Source organism: Dama dama, chromosome 11, assembly GCF_033118175.1.
Source record: "Dama dama isolate Ldn47 chromosome 11, ASM3311817v1, whole genome shotgun sequence".
Lineage (NCBI taxonomy): Eukaryota > Metazoa > Chordata > Mammalia > Artiodactyla > Cervidae > Dama > Dama dama.
The window spans coordinates 71594492-71614429 of NC_083691.1; the positions used below are offsets into that span (position 1 = coordinate 71594492).

At 35.7% G+C, this 19938-nt stretch overlaps 1 protein-coding gene across 1 annotated transcript in view; it reads left to right on the forward strand.

Annotated features, from left to right (window-relative positions):
* Positions 1-19938, forward strand: part of NRXN1 (neurexin 1) — a 1175743-nt gene that overhangs the window by 988351 nt on the left and 167454 nt on the right. The window contains exon 17 of the mRNA XM_061155451.1: positions 4081-4252. Within this exon, the coding sequence (XP_061011434.1) occupies positions 4081-4252 (172 nt within the window). The remainder of the gene's footprint in view (positions 1-4080; positions 4253-19938) is intronic.

The window sequence follows — 19938 nt, forward strand, 5'->3', positions numbered from 1 at the left end:
CTTCCTGTCAGAACAAGTAGTAAACTTTAAGAGTTTCTTTCTGTCTATTCTGGGATAAGATACATGTCTATAATAGAAGAAACACTAAAGCAATCAACTCTAGAGTAACAAATATCCTCACATGCTTGTTATGGTGAAAGAGTGGATTCCTAGGTTGTGACAGGAATTTAAAACTGTTCCATGGAATATTTCTTCTTCACTCCAGTAAAGTCTAGGAAAAGTCTCATTATTACTTTGGTCACTCTTGGATAATGAAAAAAAGTCCTCTGTTCATGGCGATATAATTTCAGTTTATGTGTAGGCTCAGTCTGTCAGTCATGTCTGACTCTTTGTGACCCCATGCACTGGAACCTGCCAGGCTCCTCTGTCCATGGAATTTTCCAGATAAGAAAACTGGAGTGAGTTGCCATTTGCTACTCCAGGGGATCTTCTCTTGAGTCTCCTGCATTGGCAGGCAAATTCTTTACCTGGGAAGCCCAATTTCAGCTTACTCATTTGTAATAATAAACACAGTTTCAGTTAAAGCCAGTCTCTTATGCCTGCTTGGGCTGCCTTGGAGCTGCTGCTTGCACTGGGTGAGGGAGCAGGGTCATGTCTCCTCTTACTTCCAAGGCCTTTACTCCTCCTCCTTTTGATTCCTCCAGGTATGAAGCAGGAGAAGGAAGAGGAGATAAGCAGCAGAAATGATCTTACTTGGCTAATAAAGTAGTAACCATCTAGCTGGGTTTAGCCCATGCTTAAATTTGGCTCGGAGGAGCACTTTTGGGGGACATTTTGGTGGGATTTGTGTGTGTGTGTGTGCTCTTAACCACATGGCTGAAATTTCTTTACTTGCAATTCCCTGAAAGAGGGTAAATGCACCTCCTTCAGATAGTCATGTAGGATTTCACCTCAGTCCGTGGGCACTCATCACTGCAACTCCATGCTGTTTCCATTGAGTTGTTTTCACTACTCAGTACCTCTCTCTCCAGGGACCCTCTTGGATAGAATACAACACCGTTCTGAGCTGGCTTTCTAACCCATGATCCATGTGTAATGCTCACCTGTTCTTTCCTCTAATGAAGTATTACACAGGTTAGCCCTGGGGCAGTAGTAACTCCTTGCTGTGCCATTAGAGCATCAGTCAGTCATAGTCTCTCCCCTTGAATATTTGTTGGGCAAGAGTCAAATCCCAGGCAAGGGCAGCTGGGGTGGCTGATTACCCCCACAACTGCTCCCAACTTCCAGGAGACAAGTATCAAACTTCCTGGGATGTGCCGTTAAAGTCCCTTTCCCCTGTACTCCTAAGATAAGGGAAAAGTAACCTTCTATCTTGGAGGTACATGCAAATCACATCACACCCCAATGTTCTCCAAAAATCCTCTTCTAAATATCAGTCACCTTTTGGTCTTTCTTGCCTTTTTAATTGGCTGCAAATAGGTAATTATTCAAGGGTCCCAAAAGTAGTTTTCAGTACTCTTCTTTGCAAGTCTGGCTTAGGCAGTCTTGTACCTCATTTTGTAAAATGGAAGCTGAAAGCTGGCCTTTTTTGTTTGTTCTTTGTTTTTTACTTACTGACATGTCAAGATTGCAGCTGAAACTGAGACAAAAGTGTCCATTTTAACATCCAGTTATGTCTGTGTTAAAGATCGAGGGCAGAAGGAGAAGAGGGAGTCAGAGGATGAGATGACTGGATGGCATCACCAATGCAATGGTCATGAACTTGAGCAAACTTTGGGAGATGGTGAGGACAGAGAGGCCTGGTGTGCTGCCGTCTATGGAGTCACAAAGAGTTGGACACGACTGGGCAACTGAGCAACAACAAATGTCCATGTATCAGTTGCTTACTATCATCTCTAAAATTATTTTAAGCATGCCTTGATTGATACATAGAAACAATCTGCAGAGCATAATAAGAGCCTCCATAGTGCTTCTATTCTAACCAGAAAGATAAAACAAGTAACAAAGAACAACCAGATTTACCAAATATGCTACCTGTAGCTAGAGGGTGACCCAATATTCCTAAAATTCAGCCTACTGTAATGGTTAGGAGCTCAACCACTGGAGTCCAACTGCCTGGGTTTGAGTCACAGCTTTTCTCTTTCTAGCTGCATGACCTTAGCTAAATTGCTTTATCATTCTGTGCTTCAGTTTCCTCATTGGTCAAATGAGGACAGAATAGTACCCCTCTCTTGGAGCTGATAGGAAAAATATCAGAGTTAGTATTGGTAAAGTGCTTAGGACACTATAGAGTTGTTGCTTAAATAAAGATAACTTAATAAACTATTCTTAAAATTTTTCCTGTGGCATTGTATCACAGGTGTTAAAATATAAATATGCCATGTTAAATATTTTACTGAAAATGAGCAAAGAGGAATCCCACTAAAATGAAAAAATAATGAGTGTTTATACAAAATACCTAGGCTTTAAAATTTTCTACAAAAGTCTTTATAGGTCCTTGGATAAAAAGTGTTTGTTGGAATCCTCTTGCTTATCTTCTGAATCAATCTATAAGAAAGAAAAATGCCTTACAATGGCATATACTTAAAAGTAAGAAACTTGAGAAATATGGTAGAATATAAAAATAAGCCCAGGTTAAAACAGAAGAGCAGAGGTCTATGCGGCTTGTTAAATATCCCTCCTCATTTTGACTCTGAGTTTCCTAATAACCAAAGTCAGAAAGGAAATGTGATTTTGTCATATTGTCCATCAAGCACAAAACAAATAAAAACACACAAAAATAAAAGATGTATTAACCTATTACAGGAAAGAGCTCTTTTGTGGACCCTAAGAACCAGGAATAAGAAAAACAGAAGGGAACAATGACAATGATCAGTGTCCCAAACATCTTCAAATACTTCCCTTCAATTAATGCAGTGTTATACAAGGTTGTTGTTGTTGGTTTTGTTTTTTTTTTTTTTAACAATAACTCTCAGTGTCAGCTGATGTCATACTCTTGCTGCTTAGTTCAATGATGAGAATCCAGCCAGAGGTCAAGAGGATGTGGTCCAAATCTTCAGGTTTCTGATGTCCTGATTTTAAATTTCTGCAGGAGTGGATGGACTATGTGTCCTTTACATCCCTTTCCCCCCATGTTGTTCCTCTCAACTGAGGTTTGACAAAAGGTGAGCTGCAGACAATTTGAGGTTACGTACTCTGACAAGGGCCTGCAGTGCAAGTGTTCTCTGCACTGATTAAGGGCAAATCCACATGCTTTAAAAATAACTGAACTCTTGCTAGAGTTGACAGCCCTGCTGTTAGAGAAGGCTTCTCAAAGGCAGAGGGCATAAGCACATGTTTTTCTTTACTGCTTTGTATAATCAAAGTATAAAGTTAACAGCCACAAACTTTGCACTGAGAATAATTTGTAGTGTTGCTTCACATCATTTAGAGAGTTAATTTTAGATAGCCATATCTTAACTTCATCTTAGCTTAGACACATACTAAGAATGAGGGAACTGAATTCTAACTGTAGCATCCCTCTTTTTAATTATACAACCTTGAACAAGTCATTGCACCTTCCTGCATCATAATTTCATCATCTATAAAATAATTTGAGTAAATTTCAGATTCTTAGCGTAGGAGGATTTTCTGTGTGTGTGAATAATGATTGCACTCACTAAATGCCTGTCTGTGTGTCCATACTCTATAGAATGATTTTCTATATTGTGAGCCTGTGTCCACTTTATATTCAGAAATAGACTTTATTGCTCTGATTTCACCAGTTATTAAAAGCTAGAATTTCAAGTCTCATTTTTCTTGTGAGATGGAAGGCATGGATTAAAGGAAGTATGTTAAAGAACATGAAAGTATATCGTTCCACACAGGCAGCTGTGCACCTTGTCTGTGGCAACCTCTGGGAAGAAGGCAGCTCAATTCTCTTGAAAGCATGTCTTTTGAAATATTAATTATCCATGAGAGAGATGCTTCAGATTTACCCAGATGTCAATAACATAGCACACGTTTTAAGAAATAAAATCGGAGGAGAGCAACTGTTGTTCTGAAGCATGTTTTTGAGCAATACCCTGAATGTAATCCCTACTAAATACTGATGAGTCAGCACAACTTCACTCACCTTTTTACTCCTCTGCTCTCTTCCAGCATCAAGGGAAAATTGGAGTTAAATTTAATGTTGGGACAGATGACATCGCCATCGAAGAGTCCAATGCAATCATTAACGATGGGAAATACCACGTGGTCCGTTTCACGAGAAGCGGCGGCAACGCCACGTTACAGGTGGACAGCTGGCCGGTGATCGAGCGCTACCCTGCAGGTAAGCCAGTGAGTGTGTATCGGGGGAAGACTTTATGAAAGACAAACGAAAACGAAGCATTGTTTTGCGTCCGTTTCTCCCCATTGTGGGTTTTCTGAGAAACCAGCAAGTATTTATTGGACGTTAGAGTCGTGTGAACGTAATGCTATTCTAAACTGTTCTTGATACAGTGTACAAATGGCATTTATATAGGAGAACTTGAAGGCACACGTTATAGTTTGCAAAATTCCGGACATCAGTGAAACCAGAAAAATGCACACATAAAAGGCACAACATGTCAAAGCTCTTTTTACTGGATCCTTGCATTTGAACAAAGGAAAGGCTTTGTCAAAAGTAACAAAGTTAAAATTCAAAACTAAGAGAGGGAATATTATACCACTTTTCTCTGAAAGGAAATAGGATGAGACAGTTCCTTTGATGGTGGGACGTAGCTGAAACTCATGAAAGCTGCAGGCGGGGACAAACAGCGAAGTAGTAAAGGAGCTCTATATAGTACGGTAAATTAGCAGCTAGAAGAACATGTAGGTGAATGACATTTGTTTTCACTGTCACATAACCGTGCGGTTTTACACAGATTCTGTGACACTAGCATTAGTCATTTCAAGTCTATAAAATGAATGTTAAGCTATTATTGATAAAATAAAATTATCTTTCTTCACCATTAATGAGTTTTGTCAGTACTATTACTGAAACAGACAGTAGATTAGAAATTAAACCAGTGTTATTTGCGATTGAATATACTCTCAATTTTTAAAATGCCATTTTAAAGTAGAATTCAAATTAAAAGCACAAAGGTATTTTGCTCTAATTATTACCCTTTCCATATTTTAGTGCAAAATAGACTACTAGAAACATTGTCTCATTTTTCTGTGCACCTCTTTTGGAAACAACTCTTTTATATACAGCAGCAGATTTATAGCATGATAGAAAGATTAAAAAAAGAAAATTTCATTTGGCACAATAAAATGATTACCAAAATTTATATAGAAATTACCCTATTACAGTATTTGTTTCTTGCAAGAAGTAATTTGAGGAAGTAACTAACTTACAAAATAAAAACCACTTTTCCTTAGTAGTTACACATAATTATGAAATGAAATATCTGTGATGCCTTCTGGGACCTTTTATTACTTATAACATCTACATATTTAAGCTGCATTTCAAACCTATTCTGTAAATCTGATGCTTTACAAATATATACTGAATTTAGTGTAATAAAATTCTTCTTCTGAAAATACAGAATTCTTAGGCAAGCACATTAATAATGTACCCAGTGCCTTTTAAAATACTGTCAATTAATAGATACAATAGATATTTCCTGAATTGATTTTCTTCGAATCATCCAGGTCTTAGACTACAATTATGAGAATGCACACCTTCTATTACCAACTATAATAAGAGGCAGGAATGGAAGATCTGATAGCAAAGTAACTTAAATGTGAATGCAGTGTTATATAGCCTCTGCTAACCCTTATCACATTTACTGAATTCTAATAGAAATGTAATTTTTATAATAACTGCAGCATTAGTGAAATAACAGGAGTCGACTGGATTTTAATCTAAAATCCAGATTAATCAATACCTATTTACTGAGAGGAAATCATTGCACTGGATACCACTGAAGACATAACATAGGATAAGGTCTAGACTCTGCCCCTGGGATGTGGTCCTCTGTGAACAGTGGAACCGAACTTGTAAAAGGACAAATCCTGTTACTCTTATATTAGAGTGCTGCAGTTGCCTCTTGAAACAACTTGGTTTCACCAGTTAGCTCATTAAGATGATCTTAGTTCATTAACTTTTCACTCTTGTTACACTTTCCAAACCAGTATCTTTAAGAACCCTGCTCTAGAGAATGTTAATGGTGACCTATGGGAGGAGAGAGGAAGTCCCACTCTCAAATTAGTTTGGGAATTTCTGGGTTAAAATAAGTTAAACATATCTACACTTGGACTTTATAGTAATGCCATATTGAATCTCTAAAAGAGAAATATAGTATGCATTTCCCAAGCATACATAAACAGAACCTAGTTTTCTGATGTACTAATAATGCATTTAGATAAATCTTTTATGCTTTTAAAAACTTCTATACCTCATTATTTTAAAATATTTTATCTGATTATCAGCACTTTAATTGTGTACCTACCAGATACTATATTCTAGGCACAGTCCAAAAAGGGGTGACCTCTGTCATTTTGTGGCATCGGTCAGTTCAGTCACTCGGTCGTGTCCGACTCTCTGCGACCCCATGGACTGTAGCACACCAGGCTTCCCTGTCCGTCACCAACTCCCAGGGCTTGCTCAAACTCATGTCCATTGAGTTGGTGATGCCATTCAACCATCTCATCCTCTGTCATCCTCTTCTCCTCCTGCCTTCAGTCTTTCCCAGCATCAGGGTCTTTTCCAATGAATCAGTTTTGTGGCCTGCTAATGTCTAATTTGAATACTAGTAGCTGAGGCTGGAGCAGTATTAATTAACTCATATAACTTATATAAAAGCACTTACCACAAAGCACTATCATGGAAAGTTAACAAATATTTGTATTTTTTCTAGGCTTATATTTTTTACACATATAATGTCTTATGTATCAATTAAATGTTTTCTCAATATAAAATATATTTAAAAGTCAGAAGCTAGCAAAATCATGATAATTAAGGAGCAAAGCTCTAGAAATACTCAATTTCGATTTCACCTTTTATATTTAGTCAAAGACTCTAAGAGTCCTTCCAGCAAAAATTGTTTTAGATATAATTAATAAATCAAAGGTGAGCAAAGTTGCAGTTATTCTGAAGGATATAATCAAGGGTAAAACACTGAATCTGCCTTGAAGGAAATTAGAGCAGTTGTGAGGAATTTTGATATATACACATAAAAAGTTAATGAACAGCATGTAAAAAACTCAGGGGAATCACCATGGTTGTCATCAGGCATTTTATTAATCATCTGCTCTGCCTGCATTTCAGCATGATATTGAGATAGGAAATAAGCCATGAAAATTTCAAATACCTTTTCTCTCGGAGCTTCATTGGCAACAGTGCCATGAAGAGTGAATACAGAGATTTCTAAGTACGTGTCACCTAGATTAAAGTTTTTAGAACAAAGTGATCGTATATATAAATTCAATAGAAATGTTTAGTATATCTCTTTTATATTGGTTTGTAGTATAAGCAGTTTTATTTTAAAAGGTTTTTGATTATTATTCATTAGAAAAACAGCTGGACCAATGCTTTTACCACGAAATCCTGTAATCAGAAAAGTGGGAACCAATTGACTATATTTGGTTCCTTTTTAAGTGCCTGCACTGCAAAATATAGGTAATAGGGGTTGAAATTAGTAATTAAGTATACCGCTTAACCTTCCATTATAGTGCTTTGTGGTAAGTGCTTTTCTATGAAGCAATTCATCTGGTAGCGACACTATACCTTTAATGAAAAGCATCTAAAGCATTGACCAGTACCGTTAGCCTGTAATTGTCTGGAAGGCTTTCATAGAGAAACTAATTAGCAGGGGTAGATTTTATGCTCTTTTGGAGTGTATGAAATATTCTCATAACTCAGCAATTCACGTTAGAATAAATATTGAATTTTCTGAATAGCAGACCCAGTTTTCATTATGCTCTGTGCATGGAAAAAAGTATAGAAATAATATTGTGCAAACCATTTAAAGTTGAGAAAGTCATTTCTTGGTGCTTATCAGTTAAAGCTCTAGAATATAATGCATCATTAATCCCTGATTTGTTCCTAATTGCAGTTAGTAAAATTTTCTCTCTCAACCAAAATAGACTTCCTCTTCTCATGATGTTAATCCATAAAGCCTAAGATAATTTTACTTGCCCACACTAAAGATTAATCCATATAAATCACAATTACCTTTGAGGTTAAACTTTTGGATTCATTTTTCTACCACAGTGTGCCAAAAAGATGTTATTTATTCTATACAAAGTCAAATATCCATTTTATTCCTGTCCAAGTTAATACATCAAATCAACAAACATGTACTATATTATAAGAACTTTCTAGACTTACCATCTGGTTACAGAGATACATAAAAATGTTCAAGATTAATGTATTATGTGAGAAAATACAAGTTTTATCATATCATATTCAGCTAATTTCTGAATAAGACATGCTAAGAAAACAAAGAGATAAAATTAGTTCCAAGGAGGAAGAGCCATTTTAGAGAGTGGTCTAGTTAAGGCTACAAAAAATATAGGAAATTTGATTTGGGTCTTGAAAGGCTAGATTTTTACTTCGAGGGTGACATGCATTCATTTTAATGGGATTAGCAGGAACAGATAGAGACAAAATAATTAGAAAGCTTTTAAAAAGTGCAGGTGTCAAAAGATAAAGCCTAAAATAAGATGTGAGGGTGTGAGAAAACAAAGAGGTTGAATATAGAATATATTAGAAGACCTCATTGGGAAAAAAAAAAAAAAAAGACCTCATGAACAGCCAAGTAAAAGGAGAGTCAGTTCTACTTTTTAGTTCCTCTCTCTGTCTCTGTCTCTCTCTTAATTTAACCATGGATCATTCAATGTTCTGGTGCTGCTATGTGACCACCAGAATGCACTAGGTAACAATGAAATGAAAACCTATGGTAGGAATGAGTATAGAAGACATAGTTTTGGTTTACTTAAAGTTTAGTCTCTTTGAAAACCTACAGATGTCAAATAAAATGGATTAGCCTCAAAGTTAGGCATCCAGAGTTTAGTTGCTATTAGAGTTTGAATAAAGAAAAAGTGACAGTCTGGAGCAGTGTAAAAATAAAGCAGATAGTTTAGGGATGGAAGAGTGGAAAGAAAGAGGAATAACTCAAGGGGAGACTTTAAGGAGTGGGTGTAAATGCTGTCTGCATGACCATTTAATTTGGCTCAAAGGTCTTACCGATATTATCTCTAACTCTTGGCTTTCTTTTCATCTTCAAAGGCTTGTAAAATATTTCAGAGCTCGAGAAAGGCCATATTGATGATTTCCCTTTAAATTCCTCAAACTTAATTTAGATTAATTAATTGATTTTTAGTTCAAGTCATGATTATTTATTGGTTAGGTATTTAAGCCATTCCATCCTTTAAAGTTTCCTATTTGGTAGTAAAATGTTCATTGATTTGAGCATTTTATATTTTTATTTTTTAAACTGAAAATTTAATCTGTGTGATATAATTCAGAAAAATCTATCTCATTTATGATCATAGCACTTGAAGGAGGAAGGAACTTCAAAGATCTTCTCTTCCAGCTTCTTCATTTTTATACAATAAAATGGAACGTTGGAGAGGTTAATGGATTTGATCAGTATCACTATGCTAGTTTGTAACAGAGCCAAAACTACACGTTAAACTTGTCCACTAACTCTGTGTACTTTATCTTGTCTGGGAGAGAGAAACCAAAATGAAGAGAGATCATTAGATGTATCCTCAACACAGCAAGGTACATTCTTCATAACCAAATATTGTGACTTACGTGGTCAGTCATACTACTGCTGACCCACAAAGACACACATACATACAATCTTATGAGTATTAAAAAAATAGTAACCCGTGGAATAAAAATAATTTCTTACAACGTCATAGTTTCCATCACTAAATTTTTGAATAACTCATTAGTAGGCACTGATTAATTTTTAACCTTACTTTAAAAACTTTATTAGCAAATTAAGTAAACCATTTATGAATCATACTATTTTACTGTTCCTACAACACTCAACCTTTAGGTTGACATACTTTCAAACTTCATATATTTACTAATTTATATATATTTCTCAGCAACATCACTTGAAACTTAATTTCAGTTACTAGAAGAGAAGTGGTTCATTAGAGGATTCAAGTATTAGAATTCTTCAGGATTATTAAGGAGAAAAACTGTATCCTGATAGAAAACTTGCCCCTGTCTTGGTTAAATGTAGAGATACAGGAAAGGTATGACTGAATTTTGTTTCCCTCCTAAAAAAGTTAAGGCAGTGAAAATCTAACTCACTTATGGAAAATGATAAACCATGCAGAAGATTTGAATAATTCTTTAAATACATTACCAACTTTAACCGACTCCAGTCGATGACCTGGCACATAGTGTGGCCAGTTCAGTTAAGTTACTCAGTCATGTTCTACTCTTTGAGACCCCATGGACTGCAGCACACCAGGCTTTCCCGCCCATCACCAACTCCCAGAGCCTACTCAAACTCATGTCCATCATGTCGGTGATACCATCCAACCATCTCATCCTCTGTCGTCCCCTTCTGCTCCCGCGTTCAGTCTTTCCCAACATCAGGGTCTTTTACAGTAAATCAGTTCTTCGCATCAGGTGGCCAAAGTATTTGAGTTTAAGCTTCAGCATCAGTCCTTCCAGTGAATATTCAGGACTGATTTCCTTTAGGATGGACTGGTTGGATGTCCTTGTAGTCCAAGGGATGCTCAAGAGTCTTCTCCAACACCACAGTTCAAAAGCATCAATTCTTTGGTACTCAGCTTTCTTTATAGTCCAACTCTCACATCCATACATGACTATTGAAAAAACCATAGCTTTCAGTACATGGACCTTTGTTGGTAAAGTAATGTCTCTGCTTTTTAATATGCTGTCTAGGTTGGTCTTAGCTTTTCTTTCAAGAAGCAAGCATCTTTTAATTTCATGGCTGCAGTCACCATCTGCAGTGATTTTGGAGCCCCCCAGAATAAAGTCTCTCACTGTTTCCATTGTTTCCCCATCTATTTGCCATGAAGTGATGGGATCAGATGCCATGATCTTAGTTTTCTGAATGTTGAGTTTTTAGCCAACTTTTTCACTCTCCTCTTTCACTTTCATCAAGAGGCTCTTTAGTTCTTCACTTTCTGCCATAAGGGTGGTGTCATCTGCATATCTGAAGTTATTGATATTTCTCCCGGCAGTCTTGATTCCAGCTTGTGCTTCATCCAGCCCAGCATTTTGTATGATGTACTCTGCATATAAGTTAAATAAGCACGGTGACAATATACAGCCTTGATGTATTCCTTTCCCGATTTGGAACCAGTCTGTTGTTCCATGTCCAGTTCTAACTGTTGCTTCATGACCTGTATACCGATTTGTCAGGAGGCAAGTCAGGTGGTCTGGTATTCCCATCTCTTTAAGAATTTTCCACAATTTGTTCTGATCCACACAGTCAAAGGCTTTGGCGTAGTCAATAAAGCAAAAGTAGATGTTTTTCTGGAACTCGCTTGCTTTTTTGATGATCCAGTGGATGTTTGCAGTTTGATCTCTGGTTCCTCTACCTTTTCTAAATCCAGCTTGAGCATCTGAAAGTTCGTGGTCCACGTAGTGCTGAAGCCTGGCTTGGGGAATTTTGAGCATTATTTTGCTAGTGTGTAAGATGAGTGAAATTGTGTGGTAGTTTGGGCAGTCTTTGGCATTGCCTTTCTTTGGGATTGGAATGAAAACTGACCTTTTCCAGTCCTATGACCACTGCTGAATTTTCCATATGTATGGTACTTACATAATAAGTTGTACTTAATAAATAATTATTGAATAAATTCCATTTCCTCATTCAACTTCAACATTAAATATTGTCTTTTGCTCATGGTTTTTAGCCAAATGTACAGATGTGCATGGATAAATATTTATGTGAATATATAAATATTTGGCTGTCTATTTGATATAGTTAACTGTTTACTCATCCAAATTTTCCAAAGGAAAGCTTACCTATGATGAGAAATCTGAAATTTCAAATACTGTAGCAGTATTAGGTAGAATAAGTGACTGAAACTCTGACTTTCCCTTTGTTAATTATCTTCTTTCATGGTATTTAGTTTTTCTGAGGCTTTGGGGGCTTTTCTTAATGATCAAGCATAATGAACTTTTTATTGAGCAGTATATTAAACACATCTGCCTAAAATACTTAGCTTCAGAGAAATTGTAGCCAAGGAGATAGAAAGAAATGATATATACTGACTTCTCACTTTTTCTTATATATTCTCATTTTTTTCTTTTATTCTAAATATTCTGCATTTTTTCTTTTGTAATATGAAAGATTTCTTACAGTTACAGTACACAACCATATTAGGATTTTTAATTTTCTGACAAAAGAAAGAGAAAGGTTCTCTCATGGTTTGGTGGGGTTTAGTGTGAATTAAATTACACAGGCTGGCAAACATAGATAATATAAATCTATCTTATAATATGAATGGCAGCCCTCCTTTATGATTTCCAGAAGATTACCCTATATCTTCTTGTTCCCCATTATTTCCAAAGTACATTTTGGTTAATGATTATTAATTAATATCTTTTTATTGTTATAAGCTTACATTTTTATCATAATAAAGGAAGGTGTTGATTCCACTCCTGAAAAATACCTGAGTTAAACAGAGAATGGCATTATTATAAACTTTAAGTAAATGTAGCCAAATATGTTGACTGAGGAATTGGGTTCAAGGGCTTTTCTTCAAAGGTATTGATCACATGAATGAATCTACCTACTGGTTACAAACAATGAATTACTTATGTCAGAAACAAACAAAAAATAGTTGCTGCTATAAATGAAAATTTAGCTTTTAAGACCTGAAATCGAAATAGGTTTTAAGAAATAGGTAAAGGCTGAAAGTCAGAGAAATTACATTTTAAAAGATATTAGGCTTTCAGGAAACTTCAGTTTTTGCAAGTGATGTGTTGATTTTGAGGAGATTTATGGTTTTGGGACAGTGCTTTTGTAATTTGGTTATTATCCAAAAGTATCTTTAATAGTTTATAATTACCTGAGTTTAATGGGAGAACAGCCATGTTCTCAATTTCACAATGAGTCTTTCTCTTAATTTTTTCTCAAGCACTCTGACCCCTCATTGTATCAAGAGGTTTTATCAAATTGCCTAGTAATACCTATATATTCTTATGATAAGTACAGATAAAAACTAGTATTTTGGTGTAAGATTAAACAAATTTTAATATTCTGCTATTTTTTTTTTCTCTCAATTCTTAATGCCAGCATTTGAATACCACCTATGAATAAGACTTGTACTTTTCCTAGTATTTCCCTTTGTCTGCCATCTACCTACTTTTCTTCTCTTAGTAGCTTAGGAATTAGTTGAAATTAAATGTCACTTTATTTCTAGTCAACAATGGCAGTTGGTTCAAGAGGTAGCAGAGTAGCATAAAGGTAAAAATTTCATACACTGATGTCAAAATCCTATATGGAGGACAAAAATTAGGTAACTATCTTCAGTTTTAGACCAATCAAGGTTAATTTTTCTTAATCTCCTTTGAATCTCTGCCTGTATAAGAATCTGATAAAGAGGGTATCTTACCTTTAGAAAAAATACATACATCTGCATGTACAAAGAGTTATGCATATGATTTTTAGAAGTTGTGCCTCAACATCCCTATGGCCTATTAACCTAGTTTCAGAACCTCTGCTTAGAACAAGCTTAAGGATGTTGACATTTTAGAGGAAAGAAATATAGTCTATTTAATGGACATATGAGGCGGAACCTCCTGCTATCCAAATGAAGCAAGCTTCCTATGAAATGTAACTGCCCCTTTTTTTAAAAATCTTCTAATCATAGTAACCTTCTCACCACTGATGTTGCCCTGGATGTAACCTTTGCTAGTTTAAATAAAATCCTTTTTTTTAAAAATAGAACAAACCCAACTTTTGTACTTCCACTTTAGAAAAATTGGTTTCACAAGTATGTTTCCAGGGATGTCATAGTCCTTCCAATAAATAGATTTTGACCACTGATAGACTGTTTGATACGATTTAGGCACTGGCACATTGCATAATAAATATGCTTAAAATCAAAACGCACAATTTAAAGGTCTCATTCAGATAGATATATTAATAAAACATCTGAAGACTGTCAAGTATGATGAAATAAGTGTCCAATGTAGTCAAGACAACAATGAGTATTAATCAGACACCTTTGGAAAATATTACTTTTTATTATTATGAGGACAAGGTAATAAATCCCTTTGCATGTATAGAGAAAACTTTGGAACTCATGGAGAAAGATAGATTATCTATTTTTCTCCCTGTACTAGTAATTTTTTACTTTTTTCTCCCCATCACATTCTTAACCTTGATAGTTTATTCTCTTATACATGTACTGAACTCATTCCAAGGGAACACTGACAACACACTCCTTCCTTTTCATGAAAAGTAAATCCTTAACATAAAGAATGTTATAACAAAGTTAGAAAAATATGTATTCTGGGTTCTATATTATGAATGAACTACCTTAAATGTGACAAATGTATTTTGGACACTGTCCAAAGTTCATAATTTTAAAAAAAATTTAGGGCAAGGATTGACAAACTTTTACTATAAAAAACCAGATTGTAAATACTGTCAGATTTGCAAACACGTAATCTTTGTTACAATTACTAAATTCCACCACTGTAGGTCAGTAGCTTCAATAAATAATAAATAAATAATGGGTATGGCTAAGTTCTGGAGAAGGAAATGGCAACCTACTCCAATATTATTGCCTGGAGAATCCCATGGACAAAGCAGCCTGGTGGACTACAGTCCATGGGGTCGCAAAGAGTCGGACACTACAGAGCGACTAATATACACACACGGCTAAGTTCCGATAAATCTTTATTTATAAAAATTGATAGAGGGACACATTTGACATATAGGCCATAGTTTATTGACCCTTGATATAAAGGCATAACAGAAGGACACAGGAACCAACCTGGAAGAGCTCCTACTGGTCAGAACTGAAGCTATTTGAACAACAAAATAAGTACAACATTGCGCTTTAACCCAAATAGTGAAATAAATATCTGTGAGCATGTACTGACATTAAGTAATGGGATAGATAGATAGATAGATATGTGATGGAGCAGGGACACTCTTATGGAAGAATTCCAGTAATCAAATGTAGAAAGATGATGGCAGTAGAAATTCAACATTAGAGCTTCAAAGTAATAATTGTTGAAGGCAAGATACTCACATAGATGCTAAATTACTGGATCAAAGTTTGAGTAGAGACTAGTAATTTATATGTAGTCTAAATGTGTCCTCAGATGTGAAGAAAAGACTTTTGGACTCAGTGGGAGAAGGCGAGGGTGAGATAATTTGAGAGAATAGCATTGAAATATGTACATTACCATATGTAGACTAGATGACCAGTGCAAGTTCAGTGCATGAAGTAGGGCACTCAAAGCCAGTGCTCTGGAACAACTCAGAGGGATGCATTGGGGAGGAAGGTGGGAGAGGGCTTCAGGATAGGGGGACGCATGTATACCTGTGGCTGGTTCATGTTGATGTATGACAAAAATAATCATAGTATTTTAATTACCTTCCAATTAAAATTAATTAATTAAAGTAAATAAATAAATGTGTCTCTTGCAAAGGGAAACTTTCCACAGAGTAATCCGGCAGACCACCTTAACTAAATGATTGAGTTACACATCACAATTAATAAGAAATATGACTTCATGCACCTCCTGATATAATACACTGAGAAACGCACATCATTCTCTGTTATTCTTTGTATTCTCAACAAAAATTTGTTGCCTCAATCTAATCATGACAAATACAGTGTGGAATCTGGATTGGATCCTGGAACACAAAAATGACATTAGTTAAAAGCTAGTAAAACCAAATAAAGTCTTTAATTAATAGCATAGTAACAATGTCGATTTCTTAGTTCTGATAATTGTGTAATGGTTAAGATACTAGCAGTAGGTTAAGCTGGATGCAAGTTATATAGAGCTTTCATTACTATCTTTTACAACTTTTATTTAACATTTTTAATAAAAATACATGGTTTTCATTTAAAAGTATCTTTTACTCAATTCTGTATAACATTACTGCAGGAATTTTTTAAATTCTTTTTTAAAAAAGATTTTAAGCCACAAAACTTCTTGCCTTTGTAAAACTGGTAAGTCAGATGTAATTATTGTGTCTAAATTGTACATTAACATGTTTATATGGTTATTAGGAAAATACACTTATTCCTACAGAGTATAAGCCTAATTTCTGTAACAATTCAAAGGTGTAACCTAGCCTAATATTTTAGTTCTTAATTAAGATGGAGTGACATAATAAATGTGAAAAGCTTTTGAAGTATGAAGCCTTTAAATAGGCTATATATTAAATTTAAATTATGATGATGAATATTTTGTGTCAGATTTAGCCTCATGGGTTGACCATTTCTCAAAGAAAGACTTTCATCTTAAGCATTTAAAAGTCTGTTTTGTTTTAGCCTTTTGAGTTTTACAGCATTAGAAAGAATCTGAGGTTCCTACCCCCATCCTGCAAGTATAAGACTAACTTTGCTCATATTAAGTATTATTGAAATAATTTGTCATCTTGAGCATATTATCTGTACTGGTGGCCTGAACATTTAAAATGTCCACTGAGACCCCCAAAAGTGAATATACCTAACATAAGTCTGTCTAGATATTACCATATGTGTTTCCAATGAAGCAATGAAGTATTTTAGCTAGATTTATGAGATATAAAACTGGACAGAATAGAGGAACATTTAGCTTCATTTTTCTACATAGTGCAAACTAATTGATAACATGCCATAATAATTTTTCAGGGTCACCTTTGCTAAAACATTTTAAAAGTCCACATGGAGTCTTCAGTTCTTTCATTTATTATTATTATTATTATTATTTTTTTTTTTTTTTTATTGTTCAGTTTGGCAGAGGAGTTGGATGAAAGTATATTTTCTAGTTAGAGGAGAAATAAATAGAAACTTTTTAAAATGCAAAGATTTGCTTTGTGCAGAAGAGGGGCAATATGGTGGCAACCCCAGTGGGAAGCAGACCTGGAGATAATTAAATGAGGCTTGTGCTTGATGGAAGTGAAGCTCACACAGAAGATTAAATCCATTACATTGACTCAGTAAGGAAATTGTTGTTGCTCAAGGATTGGGGTGAAGAGGTAAAGAGAATTTACCCCAAATCCCAGACATTCACAGGGCTCATTTCAGTTCCTGCCTTGATAGGATCTATAATCTGCAATAGAGAGTTAGGTATTCTGTGTTGGTTCTCCATACTGAAACTCTGGTGGTTTTTCTGCATACATTTGCTCATTAACATAAAATCTTATAAGGCAGCTTTTAGTTTCTCCTTTGGATAGAGAAGTAAACACAGAGAAATCAGATTACTTGCCAAGGTCACACACCCTAATACTCAGTCCAGGGCTCTGAAATATTGTGTAGTGTTGTCTACACTATTTATTCTTACCCCTGGTAAGAAATAAAAATTATTCTCGATTCCCACAAGATTGCACCTTTGTTGTGCTAAGGTCCTAATACCAGTGGTTGCTCTTTCTTCTGCCCACATCTTGAAAGGACAGTCAAATGTCCCTTGGAATTTGTCCCTTGCAATTATATCCTCCTTTTTTTTTTCCTGGCTATTATTTATCTCAGTGCAGAAATGAGTGCCAAATCCAACTTGTATACTCCTTTTAAACACTAAAATTGTGATAGAAAATATAGACTGCGCATCAAATGACCAAGCTTTAGACTTAGGCTGTAGGCTCACCACAAGCGTAAAGGTGGCTTAAGACAGAAGAGTCAGGAGTCAGACTCTCTGGGTTCAAATCTTAGTTGCAGCTCTTTGTAGATACATGACTTCTTGCTAAATTCTCTAACCTCTTTTTGTACTTCAGTTTTTTGATCTGTAAAACAGGTTAATGATAGTACTTACCTCACAGGGCTGTTTCAGTTTCAAAATACTTAGTTGTTAGTAAAAATCCTGGGAAGTAGTGAGTACTCAAAAAATGTTAGCCTCACTGTCATTAATCAAAGTAGTTTAGTTTTGCAGTTCTGTAACTGCAATAGGTACTAACATCCCCATGTTAATGGGTATTTTCTTCTGGGAAAAAATTTGTCCTGTCTTTGCTGCCAGACATAACTTCACATATATGGAGATGGGTGTTTCCAGAAACCTCAGACATGTCATTACCCTATCCCCTGGTGCCCTCCAAACCCACTGTAAGCCAAAACACCACAAAGATATCACTAAGGAAGGGCAGGACTCAAGGTAAATAAGTAACATAGAAAACATTTTCTGGTTTAATTTAAGGAAAGGAGTGTTGTATGGTACTCAAGGAAGATTTCATGGAGGACAGGAATGTGGATCAGGTGTTGGTGAATTCTTTGAAGTGTAATAAGTGAGTGTTAGGGAACCCACGCTAACTGGTTGACAGGCCACTGCATACAGTTATGCAATTACTATTTTTGAGTTAACTATGTTGTTGTTTAATCACTAAGTCGTGTCTGACTCTTCACAGCCCCATGGACTGTAGCTCCAAGGCTCCTCTGTCCATGGGACTCCATACTGGAGTGGGTTGCCATTTCCTTTTCCAGAGGGTCTTCCTGATCCAGGGATCGAATCCAGGTCTCCTGCATTGCAGGTGAACTCTTTACTGTCTGAGCTACCAGGGAAGTTCTGAGTTAACTACATGCACTCACCAATATCCCATCAGAGGGGATGTTGGAAGCTGGAATCCAGTCTGTGCATGGGTCAGCAAGCCATGTGTCCTGACACAGGGGATGTCCCCTAAAGAATGAGCTGTCTTTCCCTCTGCACCAAGCACCTTCAACTTGTCAAACCTTTTGTCTGGTCTCTAACCATCAGGGGTGTCTCCATTTTCAATTCTCTTCAACAGTAACCCTATAATTAAGAGACCATAAACATTCATATAAGCACAATTCTGAAAGAGAAAAGAAACACTATTAATAGTTACTCCTATGTAACAGGCACATACCAACACTGCCCTGGGCAATCCAGAACATTTGTCACTTTACCTATCAGCTGCCCAGGTAGAACTGAGACTATTACTTGTCTCTTACCTGAAGAAACTAGATTAATCTTAGTCATTAAACTAGGTGGATGGGTTTATTCCTGTTCAGGTGGTAAAGCTGAAGATATTAAATTAATAAAATTAAATATTATTACATAAATAATAATTCAAAATAAATAATTCTAGTTAAAATAATTTCAGCCAGATTTGAAATTATTACAGCTTTTCCTACTCCAAGTATTTTAAAATATCAACACATTCTCAGTCACTCATAAATCTTATGCTGAATATCCTCTTTTGCTTCATCATTTCCTGTGTCATAAATTATGTTTATTTTTTATTCAAAATAGTCTTTTACTCTGCCTAAAGATATTTTTTGCAAATATTCATTTCATGCTGAATTAGGAAGCATTGATAAAAGGTAAGCAACTAGAATTTTTCTTTAAAGCATCAGAAAATGGATAAAATTATTTAAAGTGCTAACAATAGACCCAAATCTTAGACCTATCCATTACTTTAAAAGGTTTTACACGAAGGAGGTAATGGAGGCCAAAGCCTCCAGTCCTCCTTTGATGCATCAGTGAGCCTGAATTAAGACCCACTTTATGGTTGGCCCATGCTGTGCTAAACCTGGTGGGAAACAGAAAAACAAAAAATACTGTCTTTGTCCTAGAAGAGTTTGAAGTATAACTTGGGAGGAAAGATAAATCAGTTAGGGAAGCATGAATTGTATGGGAAATGCAAGACTGCATAGCACAAAAGGTAAATGTGAGAACTGGAGGAGATGTGAAGTAGAGAGAATACACGGTTAGTGCTTAAGAGAAGTGAAGTCTGAATGGACGTGTGTGGGTAAAAAGCCCATTCCACTCAGGAGAGAGAATGAAGCCAAGAACACAGGTGGTTAAAGATTCCAACATAGTTCAAAGAATGGTCATGCTGTCTGTGATGAGGTATTTATAACTTC